General features: G+C 27.7%; 1 protein-coding gene across 1 annotated transcript; it reads left to right on the top strand.

Annotated features, from left to right (window-relative positions):
* Nucleotides 1–4606: 4606 nt before the first annotated feature.
* LOC141290343 (transcription termination factor 1, mitochondrial) lies at nucleotides 4607–12855 on the top strand. Its single transcript, XM_073822518.1, has 2 exons — nucleotides 4607–4641; nucleotides 11467–12855. The coding sequence occupies exon 2, from the start codon at nucleotides 11479–11481 to the stop codon at nucleotides 12598–12600; it is 1122 nt and encodes a 373-aa protein (XP_073678619.1). The 5' UTR covers nucleotides 4607–4641; nucleotides 11467–11478; the 3' UTR covers nucleotides 12601–12855.
* The last annotated feature ends 3176 nt before the right edge of the window (nucleotides 12856–16031 follow it).

Here is a 16031-nt window from a genome sequence, read left to right as displayed (position 1 = left end):
GGTTTTATGCAGTAAATTAACTGAAGAAGAACATCAATTTTTGAGCCAGTGTGAACTATGGAAATTGCTTCTGCCACGGGATAAAAACAATAACAAAAGTGATATTTTATCTCAGAATTCAGGCATTTTTCCTCACAATTCTGAGAAAAAAAGTCTGACTTGTGAGATAAACTACCTTTTTTAATTTCAGGCCAGAGACAAAATAACACAGAACTGTAGGATTTAGGACTAAATTCAGAAAGAAGAGTCAGAATTGTGGGAAAAAACAATAATTGTGAGATATAATTTTAGAATTACTATAACCCTAACCCTAAGCCTGAAATGAATTAAATGATTTGCTATTCCACACTGAAGTTCCGAAATGAATCAAATGTTTCACGAACTCGCACTAAAGTCCGAAATGAATTAAATGATTTGTGAACTTGCACTGAAGTTCCAAAATGAATTAAATGATTCACGATTCCACACCGAAGTCCTGAAATGAATTAAATGATTCGCTATTCCACACTGAAGTCCCGAAATGAATCAAATGATTTGTGAACTCGCACTGAAGTCCCAAAATGAATCAAATGATTTGTGAACTCGCACTGAAGTCCCAAAATGAATCAAATGATTTGTGAACTTGATTCCACACCGAACCTGCACTGAAGTCCCGAACTGAATCAAATGATCCACGAACCTGCACTGAAGTCCCGAAATTAATCAAATGATTCACAAACTCGCACTGAAGGCCCGAATTGAATCAAATGACTCATGAACTCTCTCTCAAGTCCCGAACTGAATAAAATGATTCACAAACTCGCACTGAAGTCCCAAAATGAATCAAATGATTCACAAACTCGCACTGAAGTCCCGAAATGAATCAAATGATTCACAAACTCGCACTGAAGTACCAAAATGAATCAAATGATTCACAAACTCGGACTGAAGTACCAAAATGAATCAAATGATCCGCAAACTCACACTGAAGTCCCAAAATGAATCAAATGATTCACAAACTCGCACTGAAGTCCCAAAATGAATCAAATGATTCACAAACTCGCACTGAAATACCAAAAGGAATCAAATGATCCGCAAACTCACACTGAAGTCCCAAAATGAATCAAATGATCCGCAAACTCACACTGAAGTCCCAAAATGAATCAAATGATCCGCAAACTCACACTGAAGTCCCAAAATGAATCAAATGATTCACAAACTCGCACTGAAGTCCCAAAATGAATCAAATGATCCGCAAACTCACACTGAAGTCCCAAAATGAATCAAATGATCCGCAAACTCACACTGAAGTCCCAAAATGAATCAAATGATCCGCAAACTCACACTGAAGTCCCAAAATGAATCAAATGATCCGCAAACTCACACTGAAGTCCCAAAATGAATCAAATGATTCACAAACTCGCACTGAAGTCCCAAAATGAATCAAATGATTCACAAACTCGCACTGAAGTACCAAAATGAATCAAATGATTCACAAACTCGCACTGAAGTACCAAAATGAATCAAATGATTCACAAACTCGCACTGAAGTCCCGAAATGAATTAAATGATTCACAAACTCGCACTGAAGTACCAAAATGAATCAAATGATCCGCAAACTCACACTGAAGTACCAAAATGAATCAAATGATCCGCAAACTCACACTGAAGTCCCAAAATGAATCAAATGATCCGCAAACTCACACTGAAGTCCCAAAATGAATCAAATGATTCACAAACTCGCACTGAAGTCCCAAAATGAATCAAATGATTCACAAACTCGCACTGAAGTACCAAAATGAATCATATGATTCGTGAACCCGCTCCGAAGTCCCGAACTGAATCAAATGATTCGCAAACCTGCACTAAAGTCCCGAAATAAATCAAATGATTCGCGAATCTGCAGTGAAGTCCCGAAATGAATAAAATGATTTGCGAACCTGCACTGAAGTCCCGAACTGAATCAAATGATTCACAAACCCGCACTGATGCCCCGAAATGAATCAAATGATTCGCGATTCCACACCGAAGTCCCGAAATGAATCAAATGATTCGCAAACCTGCACTAAAGTCCCGAAATGAATCAAATGATTCGCGAAACTGCAGTGAAGTCCTTAAATGAATAAAATGATTCACGAACCTGCACTGAAGTCCCGAACTGAATCAAATGATTCACAAACCCGCACTGATGCCCCGAAATGAATCAAATGATTCGCGATTCCAAACCGAAGTCCCGAAACGAATCAAATGATTCGCAAACCTGCACTAAAGTCCCGAAAAAAATCGAATGATTTGCAAACTTGCACTAAAGTCCCAAGATGATCTGAGTTTGCAAACCGGCACTGAAGTCCTGAACTGAATCAAATGATTTGTGAACCCATACCGAAGTCCCAGAATGAATCAAATGATTCACGATTCATGCTCCGAAGTTCCAATGTAAAGCAAATGATTTACAAGCTCGCTCCGAGTTCTGATCTAAATCTAATGATTAACTATACCTGATCCATCATTCTACAACACAGTTGTTTCACTGATCTGATGTTTTGAAAAACTTATTTTCACCTATCACCATGTGCTTTAAAATGGTTACAAGCAATATCAATAATTCATAAATAAATGTTTCTTTTAATTTGGTTTTGCTAGTGAAGTCACGAGTTTGAAGCACAAATGACTCTTCGGGTCTTCAGCCATGTTTACACGACACTGTCAGTACTACTACTGGCTCAGCTCGCTAAAAAGTTTTTTTTTTATTGCATGAATTTTGATATGAATCATATGATATAGTTAAGATATTAAAGATAAACATATAAAAACAAACACTTATTTCAAAGATACATTGTCTTTCAAGCACTTTTCAAGTAGGCCTACCTCTTCAGGAATATTGCTATTTTAAAGCGTTTTTTATGCCTTAAACTATAAAAAGTCAAATTCAAGTTCTTCAAGCACCTATAGACATCTAAATATCCTAGTTATTCTTATATTTCAAAGTGTATTTCTAAATGGGGCCTATTAGTGACAGTTATTATACAGGTATGTGCCAAAAAATTTGAATATCGAGGGAAAGTCCATTTATTTCAAATATTTGTTTCAAATAGTGAAACTTGTATGTTATATTAGTTCACAACACACAAAGTGAAATATTTCAAGCCTTTATTTGTTTCAATTTTGATGATTATGGATTAAAAACAAACAAACAAAAAAAAATCCAGTATTTCACAAAATTAGAATATTTCATGTGACCAATAAAAAAGGATCTTAAACACATGTTGGCCTTCTGAAGAGTGTGTTAATGTACTGTATTATGTCCTCAGGCCTCCTTTTGCACTAATTCCAGCATCAAGGCGGCAATCAGCCTTTGACACAGTTGAGGTGTTATGGAGCCCAAGTTGCTTTGATATTGGCCTTCAGCTCGTCTGCATTTGGGGGTCTCTGTTCCCTCATCTTCCTTTTGACAATACCCCAGAGATATTCAATGGGGTTTAAGTCAGGCGTGTTTGCCGGCCAATCAAGTACAGTTATTCCATGGCTATTCAACCAGGAACTGGTAGTTTTGGCCAAATCCTGCTGGAAAATAAAATCATCATCTCCAAAAAGCTTGATTATGCATCAAGCCACTCCTGAACCAAAAACTACATCAGAAGCGTCAGTGCTGGGCTAAGGAGAAAAAGGACTGGACTGTTGCCCAGTGGTCCCAAGTCTTGTTTTCGGATGAAAGCAAATTTTGCATTTCATTTGGAAATCAAGGTCCCAGAGTCTGGAGGAAGAGCGGAGAGGCACAAAAGTCAAGCTGCTTAAAGTCCAGTGTTTAGTTTCCACAGTCAGTGATGGTTTGAGGAGCATGTCAGCTGCTGCTGTGGGTACATTGTCTTTTACCAAGTCCACATCAATGCAGCTGTCCACCAGGAAATTGTAGAGCACTTCATGCTTCCTGCTGCAGACAAGCTTTTTGAAGATGATTTTATTTTCCAGCAGGATTTGGCCAAAACTACCAGTACCTGGTTTAATAGCCATGGAATAACTGTACTTGATTGAACTTAAACCCCATTGACAATCTCTGGGGTATTGTCAAAAAGAAGATGAGGGAACAGAGACCCCCAAATGCAGACGAGCTGAAGGCCAATATCAAAGCATCTTGGGCTCCATAACACCTCAACTGTGTCAAAGGCTGATCGCCGCCTTGATGCTGGAATTAGTGCAAAAGGAGGCCTGAGGACATAATACAGTACTTTAACACACTTTTCAGAAGGCCAACATGTGTTTAAGATCATTTTTTTTATTGCTCACATGAAATATTCTAATTTTGTGAAATACTGTTTTTTTTTTTTGTCTTTAATCCATAATCATCAAAACTGAAACAAATAAAGGCTTGAAATATTTCACTTTGTGTGTAGTGAACTAATATAACATACAAGTTTCACTATTTGAAACTAATTATTGAAATAAATGGACTTTCCCTCGATATTCTAATTTTTTGGCACACACCTGTAATGTGTTGTCTTGACTGGTTTTGAATAAAGGCAACTGAGAGCTGAAGAGCGCTCATTCAGCGCCATCACGTGGTGTTCGGTGTCGCTGCTGTTCCTCCTGAGCGGCAGGCGGCGCTGTGACTCAGTCTGAACACAGAAGAACACACGACTGAGCGCCGCACACATGTTTTGATCGGTAGGTCATAATGAATCTGATGTTTACTGTTCGTCTCATTAACAGCTCACAGTTAGGAAGACACTCTCACAGTGAGCAGCGCTCACGAATTATGTTTAAAATGAAAAACCTGTATGTATAAATAAGTAGATCCGTGTGGTTTTAATATCATTTAGCTTCTCAATGTTTTGCAGTATCACTATGGATTCATCTCTGTAAAAGCGCTTTGTAAATAGTTTTAGATGTTTATACATAACGTTTATTATTATTATTGTTCATTTATGATGTGTATATAATGCACAGATGACCTATTAATGCTCTTGATCAATATAAACATTTGATATATGTATGTAATTATTAAGACAAGCTTGTATATATATATATATATATATATATATATATATATATATATATATATATATATATATATATATATGTATATGTGAGTGTATGCCACAAAACATGCATGGGTTATATTTTACCCTAAAACCAAATAAAAAAAGTTATATTTTGCATAAAGAAGATAAGGCTCATATACTAGTCAAGTCATATTTATTCATATAGTGCTTTATAACGATACAGCAGCCTTAAAATAATAGATTATCAATTAATTCACAGCAATTATTAAAATATTAGAAATGTAAACCACTTTTCAAATTGATGTATTTATTTCATATCTTTATATACGATCATATTTCTCATTTTTAACTTGATGTAATAAAATGAGTCAAAGTTATTTTAGTTTTATGTTATATAATTAATTTATCCTTCAATTTTTACTTCTTTTGTTTTTTTGTTTTTGATGATAATTTAAAAAAAGGATGTAAAAACCTGTTTTCCCCTAAAAACCTTCAAAATATTAATGAAAACTATAATAGGATATCAATTATACTGACAATAACACGGAATCAGATTTATGTCACATGGTTATTATAGTTATAATTATAAAAAAGTTTAAATCTAAAATAGAAATATATTTTATTCACTCAAATCAAAGCATTAAACAAGCTTATTTTATTTCAGTTAGTTTCAAAGGCATTTCTCATTTTCATTCAGTTGAACTTTATGTACTAAAATAACTAAAACTAAAATAAAAAATAAAAAAATTGATGTATTTATTTCATATTTTTAAATATGAACATAATTCTCATTTTCTCATTCTTATTTAGTTTAACTTGATGTACTAAAATGACTCAAATTTATTTACTTCCAATTTTTTTAACCAATTTTTTCCGTATTTAATTTAAACTTATTTATTCTTCAATTTTTACTTCTTACTTTTTTGTATTTTTTTATTTGAAACTTTTTATGGTAATTAAAAAATACCCTGAAATAAAGAAATCGATTAAAAAAAAGGACAAAAAAATTGCTTAAAAAAGAATAAAAGAAAATCTAATTCAAACTATGAATGAAAACTATAATAGTATATCAATTACACTAAAATATTATACTACATATACTATAGTTATAATTATAAAAAATTAAAATCTCAAATCAAAATTTAAAACAAGCTTATTTTATTTCAGCTAGTTTCCGAGCCATTTCTCATTTTTCTCATTTTAACTTCATGTACTAAAATAACTAAAACTGAAATAAAAAATAATAAAAACTTTTTAGAAGATAACAATTAAAATTAAATATGTGTTTATATTTTCATTAAAATAACACTGAATCAGATGTGTGTCACATGGTTATTATAGTTATAATTAAAGTTATAATAACAAATTTAAATTAAAAAAAATATATATTTTAGTCACTCAAATCAAAACATTAAACAAGCTTATTTTATTTCAGCTACTTTCCAAAACAATTCTCATTTTCATTTAGTTTAACTTCAAGTACTAAAAAAACTGTTAAAATTTAATTAAAATGTTTATATTTTTAATAAAATAAAAAATACAAATGTAAAAATAAAAATTCAAAATATTAAGAAAAAAAGATAAAATTTTACTTAAAGTACTAAAATAATAAAATGAAAAATGTATAATAAAAATGTATAATAAAAATAAAATTTATAAAATGAAATAATTTTATTAAAAAAATGACTTAAAAATAATTAAAATTAAATAAATTTGTTTATATTTTAATATATATATATATATATATATATATATATATATATATATATATAAATAAAAATTCAAAATATTAAGAAAAAATATAATAATGTCTCAATAGCATTTTTTTATAATTAATAAAAATCTAAAATAAAAATACATTTTAGTCACTCAAATTATAATATTAAACAAGCTTATTTTATTTCAGCTAGTTTTACAAGTAATTTCTCATTTTCATTTAGTTGAACCTCATGTACTAAAATAACCAAAAGTGAGATAATATTTTATAAAAAGAACTACTTATAAATTACAATAAAAATATATTCATATTTTAATAAAAAATATATATATATATAAATAAATTAAGAAAAAATATAGTGTCTAAATAACACTGAATCAGAGGCATGTCACACGGTTATTATAGGTATAAATAATACAAATCTAAAATAAAAATATATTTTAGTCACTCAAATGATAATATTAAACAAGCTTATTTTATTTCGGTTGTTTCCAGTTCATTTCTCATTTTCATTTAGTTTAACCTCATGTACTAAAATAACCAAAACTGAAATAAAAATGAATACAGAACCAATAATTGTTTTTTTTTAATTAAATAAATATGTTCAGATTTTTTTTTTAATTAAAATATAATATTCAAAATATTAAGAAAAAATAGACAATTTTACTTCATGTACTAAAATAACTAAAACTGAAATAAAATTTTATTTAAAAAACTACTTAAAAATAACAATTAAAATTTAAAAAATATTTCATATTTTAATAAAAAATTAAAATATAAAAATAAAAATTCAAAATATTAAGAAAAATTATATATAATTATAGTTATAATTATAATTTTTTAAATAAAAATATATTTTAGTCACTGAAATCAAAATATAAAACAATATAAATAAAACATTTAAATTAAATAAATATATCTTTATATTTGATCAAATCTAATTCAAAATATTAACGAAAACTATAATAGTTTTATTTAAATTATAATAGTATATTTTAAAAAGAAAAAAATCTAAATATTAAGAAAAACTATAATAAAATCAAAATATAAAAACAATATAAATATAAAACAAATAAAATATATTTTAGTCACTCAAATCAAAATATAAAACAAATATAAATATAAAACAAATAAAATATTTTTTAGGCACTCAAATCAAAATATAAAAACAATATAAATATAAAACAAATAAAATATATTTTAGGCACTCAAATCAAAATTATCAAATCTAATTCAAAATATTAACGAAAACTATAATAGTTTTATTTTAATTATAATAATATATTTTAATAATTAAAAAAATCTAAATTAAGAAAAACTATAATAGCTTAAAAATTTAAGCTATTATTAAATTTTAAGCTTAAAAATTAATTAAATAAATATATCTTTATATTTGATCAAATCTAATTCAAAATATTAATGGAAACTATAATAGTTTTATTTTAATTATAATAGTATATTTTAATAATTTAAAAAATCTAAATATTAAGAAAAACTATAATAATATATCAATCATACTAAAAATATCACTAAATCAGAAGCGTGTCACAGTTATTATAGTTATAATTTTTTAAAAATAAAAATATATTTTAGTCGCTCAAATCAAAATATAAAAACAATATAAATATAAAACAAATAAAATATATTTTAGTCACTCAAATCAAAATTATCAAATCTAATTCAAAATATTAATGAAAACTATAATAGTTTTATTTTAATTATAATAATATATTTTAATAATTAAAAAAAATCTAAATTAAGAAAAACTATAATAGCTTAAAAATTTAAGCTATTATTAAATTTTAAGATTAAAAATTTAAATTAAATTAATATATATTTATATTTTATCAATTTTTTTTAAATAAAAATATATTTTAGTCACTCAAATCAAAATTATCAAATCTAATTCAAAATATTAATGAAAACTATAATAGTTTTATTTTAATTATAATAATATATTTTAATAATTTAAAAAAATCTAAATTAAGAAAAACTATAATAGCTTAAAAATTTAAGTTATTATTAAATTTTAAGCTTAAAAATTTAAATTAAATAAATATGTCTTTATATTTTATCAAATCTAATTCAAAATATTAATGGAAACTATAATAGTTTTATTTTAATTATAATAGTATATTTTAATAATTTAAAAAATCTAAATATTAAGAAAAACTATAATAGTATATCAATCATACTAAAAATATCACTAAATCAGAAGCGTGTCACAGTTATTATAGTTATAATTTTTTAAAAATAAAAATATATTTTAGTCACTCAAATCAAAATATAAAAACAATATAAATAAAAAACAAATAAAATACATTTTAGTCACTCAAATCAAATTTTTTAATCAAAACGAATTAAAAATATTAACGAGAACTATAATAGTTTTATTTTAATTATGGTAATATATTTTAATAATTAAAAAAATCTAAATTAAGAAAAACTATAATAGCTTAAAAATTTAAATTAAATAAATATATTTTTATATTTTATCAAATCTAATTCAAAATATTATTGGAAACTATAATAGTTTTATTTTAATTATAATAGTATATTTTAATAATTAAAAAAATCTAAATATTAAGAAAAACTATAATAGTATATCAATTATACTAAAAATATCACTAAATCAGAAGCGTGTCACAGTTATTATAGTTATAATTATAACTTTTTTTAAATAAAAATATATTTTAGTCACTCAAATCAAAATATAAAACAATATAAATATAAAACAAATAAAATATATTTTAGTCACTCAAATCAAAATATAAAACAATATAAATATAAAACAAATAAAATATATTTTAGTCACTCAAATCAAAATATAAAACAATATAAATATAAAACAAATAAAATATATTTTAGTCACTCAAATCAAAATATAAAACAATATAAATATAAAACAAATAAAATATATTTTAGTCACTCAAATCAAAATATAAAACAATATAAATATAAAACAAATAAAATATATTTTAGTCACTCAAATCAAAATATAAAACAATATAAATATAAAACAAATAAAATATATTTTAGTCACTCAAATCAAAATTATCAAATCTAATTCAAAATATTAATGAAAACTATAATAGTTTTATTTTAATTATAATAATATATTTTAATAATTTAAAAAAATCTAAATTAAGAAAAACTATAATAGCTTAAAAATTTAAGCTATTATTAAATTTTAAGATTAAAAATTTAAATTAAATTAATATATCTTTATATTTTATCAATTTTTTTTAAATAAAAATATATTTTAGTCACTCAAATCAAAATTATCAAATCTAATTCAAAATATTAACGAAAACTATAATAATTTTATTTTAATTATAATAATATATTTTAATAATTAAAAAAATCTAAATCAAGAAAAACTATAATAGCTTAAAAATTTAAGCTATTATTAAATTTTAAGCTTAAAAATTTTAATTAAATAAATATATCTTTATATTTTATCAAATCTAATTCAAAATATTAATGGAAACTATAATAGTTTTATTTTAATTATAACAGTATATTTTAATAATTAAAAAAATCTAAATATTAAGAAAAACTATAATAGTATATCAATCATACTAAAAATATCACTAAATCAGAAGCGTCACAGTTATTATAGTTATAATTTTTTTTAAAAATATATTTTAGTCCCTCAAATCAAAATATAAAAACAATATAAATATAAAACAAATAAAATATATTTTACTCACTCAAATCAAATTTTTTAGCAAATCTAATTCAAAATATTAACGAAAACTATAATAGTTTTATTTTAATTATAATAATATATTTTAATAATTTAAAAAAATCTAAATTAAGAAAAACTATAATAGCTTAAAAATTTAAATTAAATAAATATATCTTTATATTTTATCAAATCTAATTCAAAATATTAATGGAAACCACAATAGTTTTATTTTAATTATAATAGTATATTTTAATAATTAAAAAAATCTAAATATTAAGAAAAACTATAATAGTATATCAATTATACTAAAAATATCACTAAATCAGAAGCGTGTCACAGTTATTATAGTTATAATTATAACTTTTTTTAAATAAAAATATATTTTAGTCACTCAAATCAAAATATAAAACAATATAAATATAAAACAAATAAAATATATTTTAGTCACTCAAATCAAAATATAAAAACAATATAAATATAAAACAAATAAAATATATTTTAGTCACTCAAATCAAAATATAAAACAATATAAATATAAAACAAATAAAATATATTTTAGTCACTCAAATCAAAATCTAAAAACAATATAAATAAAAAACAAATAAAATATATTTTAGGCACTCAAATCAAAATCTAAAAACAATATAATTAAAAAAACAAATAAAATATATTTTAGGCACTCAAATCAAAATTATCAAATCTAATTAAAAATATTAACGAAAACTATAATAGTTTTATTTTAATTATAATAATATATTTTAATAATTTAAAAAAATCTAAATCAAGAAAAACTATAATAGCTTAAAAATTTAAGCTATTATTAAATTTTAAGCTTAAAAATTTTAATTAAATAAATATATCTTCTAATTCAAAATATTAATGGAAACTATAATAGTTTTATTTTAATTATAATAGTATATTTTAATAATTAAAAAAATCTAAATATTAAGAAAAACTATAACAGTATCTTAGAGGTGAATCAAAGTCGTTTTAACCCTTCATGACTCCTGTAGAAATTACAAACATCATGAGTTCTTCAACAGTAACCTGACCTTACCGTCTTCTCCCGTCAAAAACAGATGCGCTGAGTGATGTTCCAGCGCCAAATCCTGCTCTTCCTGCGGCCCGTCAGCAGATGCGCTCCACTTCCTGTGACGCCCCGCCCCTGCAGCTCCAAACCGTCCAACGATGATCCTCCTCTGGAGAACGAGTCTCTCCTGGAGAACCTGTCCATCATGGGTGTGGACCTGACATCGGCCCGCAGACGGCAGCCGGGCGTCCTGAGGAAGCTCCTGACCAACGAAGACGGCTTGGCCCACTTCCTAAAGAACAAAGGCGCCGACCAGGAAACGGTGGCCAGCATCATCTCACGCTTCCCTCGCTCCATCACCCGCTCCTGCGAACATCTAGAGGAGCGCTGGAAGCTCTGGAGGAACGTCTTCAAGAGCGACCGCGAGGTGGTGGGAATCCTCTCCCGCTCGCCAGAGTCCTTCTTCCGCTCCAGCGACAACAGAAACCTGGAGGAGAACATCCGCTTCTTGATGACGCTGGGAATCACGGCCAAAGACCTCCACCGGCTGCTGAGCACCGCGCCGCGCACCTTCTCCAACAGCGTGGAGCTCAACAGGAACATGGTGGACTTCCTGAAGAGCGTCTGCTTGAGTTTCGACGGGAAAGATCCGGAGCGTTTCGCTCGAACCGTCATCTCCAGAAACCTCTACGTCTTCATCCGCAGCACCCACCGGATCAGAGCCAATGTGGACTTCCTGATGACCTCCTTGGCTTTGAGTAACGCCGAAGCGCTGGCTTTATTTCAGACGCACGGAGCGCAGATTCTGGACCACTCTCACGAAAGCCTGAAGAAGAACTTCGAGAGCCTGAGGATGAAGCTGGGATCCCTGGGCTGCGACGACGCTGACTTCAAGAGGATGATCTTGAATTATTCGCTGGTGCTGTTCATCTCCTCCGCCAGACTCAATGAGAAGTTGGACTGTTTGATGGAGGGCGGGATTCATGTGCGGCAGGTCGTGAACAAACCTAAAGTTTTGGATTTCAGCATCGACTCGATCAGGCAGCGGATGCACGAGCTGAACGGACTGGGCTACGACTACCAGAAGAAAGGCATCGGTGTGTTAGACATGAGCAAGAAACGCTTCCTCGCCAAACTGGAGAGACTGAGCTCAGCGGAGAATGAAGACGTGCGCTCGGTTTGATCTTCGGATTTAACGCTTTGAACAAACTTAGACGTTTCTGAACGCTTTTGGCTTGAAATTAGTGCACTGCAAAAAATGCCTTTCGTACTTTTTGTGTCGTTTCAGCTTTAAATAAAATTAAATTAAATACAGGATTTTTGAGCAGCAAATCAGAATATCAGTATGATTTCTGAAGGATCATGTGACACTGAAGACTGCAGTAATGATGCTGAAAATTCAGCGGCGAATCACAGGAATAAATTACATTTGAATAGATATTCACAAATAAAGCAGTTATTTTAAATGGTAAAAATATGTCACATTTTTACTGTTTTTGTTGTGCTTTGGATCAAATAAATGCAGGCTTGGTGAGCAGAAGAGACTTCTTAAAAAAAAAAGAAAGAAATCTTACTGTTCAAAAACTGGCTGGTAGTGGAAGTACACTGCAATAAAAATGCTTTTCGTACTTAGATTGTCTCGTTTCCAGCTTTAAATAAAATATAATTAAATACAGGATTTTTGAGCAGCAAATCAGAATATTAGAATGATTTCTGAAGGATCATGTGACACTGAAGACTGCAGTAATGATGCTGAAAATTCAGCGGCGAATCACAGGAATAAATTATATTTGAATAGATATTCACAAAGAAAGCAATTATTTTAAATGGTAAAAATATGTCACATTTTTACTGTTTTTGTTGTGCTTTGGATCAAATAAATGCAGGCTTGGTGAGCAGAAGAGACTTCTTTAAGAAAGAAAATTAAAAATCACAAATCTTTCTGTTCAAAAACTGACTGGTAGTGGAAGTACACTGCAAAAAAAAAAAAAAAAAATGCTTTTCGTACTTTGATTTTTTGTTTCCGGACAAAATATCTAAGCATTATTAAAACAAGAAGGATTTAAATAAATGTTTTTTGATCAGAAAATCAGTATATTAGAGTGATTTCTGAAGGATCATGTGACACTGAAGACTGCAGTAATGATGCTGAAAATTCAGCGGCGAATCACAGGAATAAATTACATTTGAATAGATATTCACAAAGAAAGCAGTTGTTTTAAATAGTAAAAATATGTCACAATTTTACTATTTTTGCTGTACTTTAAATCAAATAAATGCAGGCTGGGTGAGCAGAAGAGATTTCTTAAAAAAAAAAAAAAAGAAATCTTACTGTTCAAAAACTGGCTGGTAGTGGAAGTATGCTGCAAAAAAAATGCTTTTCGTACTTAGATGGTCTCGTTTCCAGCTTTAAATAAAATATAATTAAATACAGGATTTTTGATCAGCAAATCAGAATATTAGAATGATTTCTGAAGGATCATGTGACCCTGAAGACTGCAGTAATGATGCTGAAAATTCAACTTTGATCACAGAAATAAGTTAGACTTTAACAGATATTCACAAAGAAAGTAAAAATATGTCACAATTTTACTGTTTTTGCTGAACTTTAAATCAAATAAATGCAGGTTTGGTGAGCAGAAGAGACTTCTTTAACAGGCATTAAAAATCTTGCTATTTAATACTTTTGACTGATTTTTCTTTAATTTTTTTATTTTGGTCCAAATAGTTGTGAAAAATGAGCTATGTATGAACAAGTACAATGAATGAGTGGAAATGCACTAGAAAACAATGTACACCGATGTTCAAGAACATTAAAACAAGTGTTTTGTAGCTTGTTCTTGTGTTCATTTTTATGAACACTGTTTAACCATATTATCATCAATACTGATTATTTTATTTTTCATTACAACTTGGATGATCAACGTAACAATTTGAGAGAAATTTTATTTAAAAAAAAATGTCAATTTCAGTATAACATATAAATGCAATCAGCAGGGTACCGTCTGTTTATTCACTTTATTAATTTGATATTAAAACAGAAGCAAATTTAGTTTAAAATTTTTTTTTAATGAGACATTTGTGTAATTAAAACAAAGAGTAGTAGTCAATAGTCTCTTATTTACAAGCCCTCCATAAAACAAAACTGTACAGTTACATGTTTGGTTTATGTTCATTTATTCTAATCTATTTGTATTTATTTATTTATGAATAAATATGAATTTATGTATTTATTACTTTTATATTTTTATTTATAACTGTTAATCTATTTTATTTTTTTTAACTGTTAATCTAAATTTATTTTATTACAATTGTAGCAGTTAAAAAATATGTGTAATTTATTTTAATAATTTTTATTTATTTTAAATATTTTTATCTTTAATTTTAAATATATTTTAGTAGATTCTTTTATTTTTATTTTATCTAATTATTGTTCACTTATTTTAAAAACGTTTATTCAATTAATCAAATTGTATTATTTTCTCTTAATTTTATTACATTTTTGTTTAAAATTTTATTAAAGTTTATTATATATATATATATATATATATATATTATATATATATATATATATATATATATATATATATATATATATATATATATATGCAAACACCCAATACACAAACACTAACTTTTCACGAATCCTCTTGGTGGTCACTTTACCCAATATGGAAATGATTGAATATGGATGTTAAGGAGGATGTTTACGCAATACTTACCGTTTTACCTTCATGTGATCTGTCATCTCAGTGCTGTCTGAGGACTTGTTCCGAAAAGCAGACATATCTTTGTACAAAAGGAAAAATCATTCAGATTAGCTTAAAGAGGCAATCCTTCAGAAACATTTTTGCTATGCTTGTTGAAAGTCAAGGCTTAATACAGCATACAACACAGGTACAAATATGTTGTAAATTGATTATTTAATTGTTTATCTAGGGTTTATACATAATTTCCTTGACAGAGTTCAAGATAAATCCTTTAATCTTACTACTGGAACTGCCTGTTTTAAATTATTATTAAACAGGAAGCAAACTATGCAAAAGCGGCAGTCCTTCTGGTGCATTTAGGGTCCGAATTCACTCCACTGTATGAGTGGACTAATGTAGGGAATAGTGAATAGGGTATAGGGGGCGATTTTGGAGACAGCCGGTGGTCACAGGAACATGACGCAGAAGGGAACTTCAATAAACAGTTGTTTCTGGTATTCTACACCCTTCAACCCTTCAGGCGGTTCAGGGGTAGATTTCGGATGCAGCCTAGGCTTTTTTCACAGTCCGCGTTCAAAAACCAGAAGCTTCAAGTAGTTGTGTAAAATAGCTTCTGTATGAATGGCAATGTCCATGGCATGGGATGGTTGTGATTTATTAATGAACAATTTATCATAGATGTTGTTGTGAATTTGCCAATCGTATAGTTTGAATTTGTGTATTTGAATTTAGATATTTAATCCTTATGTGAATTAAGAACAATATTTATGTTCATTGATGAGTTGTTTGTATGAGTTTGATTTGGTTTTTTTATTTTTATATTGTTTGTAGTAACCTAAAGCCACCCTGTTTACCCATGTTCTCTGATGAATGTAAATTTTGCATTTCCTTTGGAGATCAGGGT

The sequence above is a fragment of the Garra rufa genome, chromosome 17, assembly GCF_049309525.1.
Source record: "Garra rufa chromosome 17, GarRuf1.0, whole genome shotgun sequence".
NCBI lineage: Eukaryota > Metazoa > Chordata > Actinopteri > Cypriniformes > Cyprinidae > Garra > Garra rufa.
This window is presented reverse-complemented; position numbering and strand designations above follow the sequence as displayed.

Bases quoted from the DNA above. Each gene is read 5' to 3' on its own strand.
- LOC141290343 (XM_073822518.1), top strand. From the start codon at position 11,479: ATGTTCCAGCGCCAAATCCTGCTCTTCCTGCGGCCCGTCAGCAGATGC.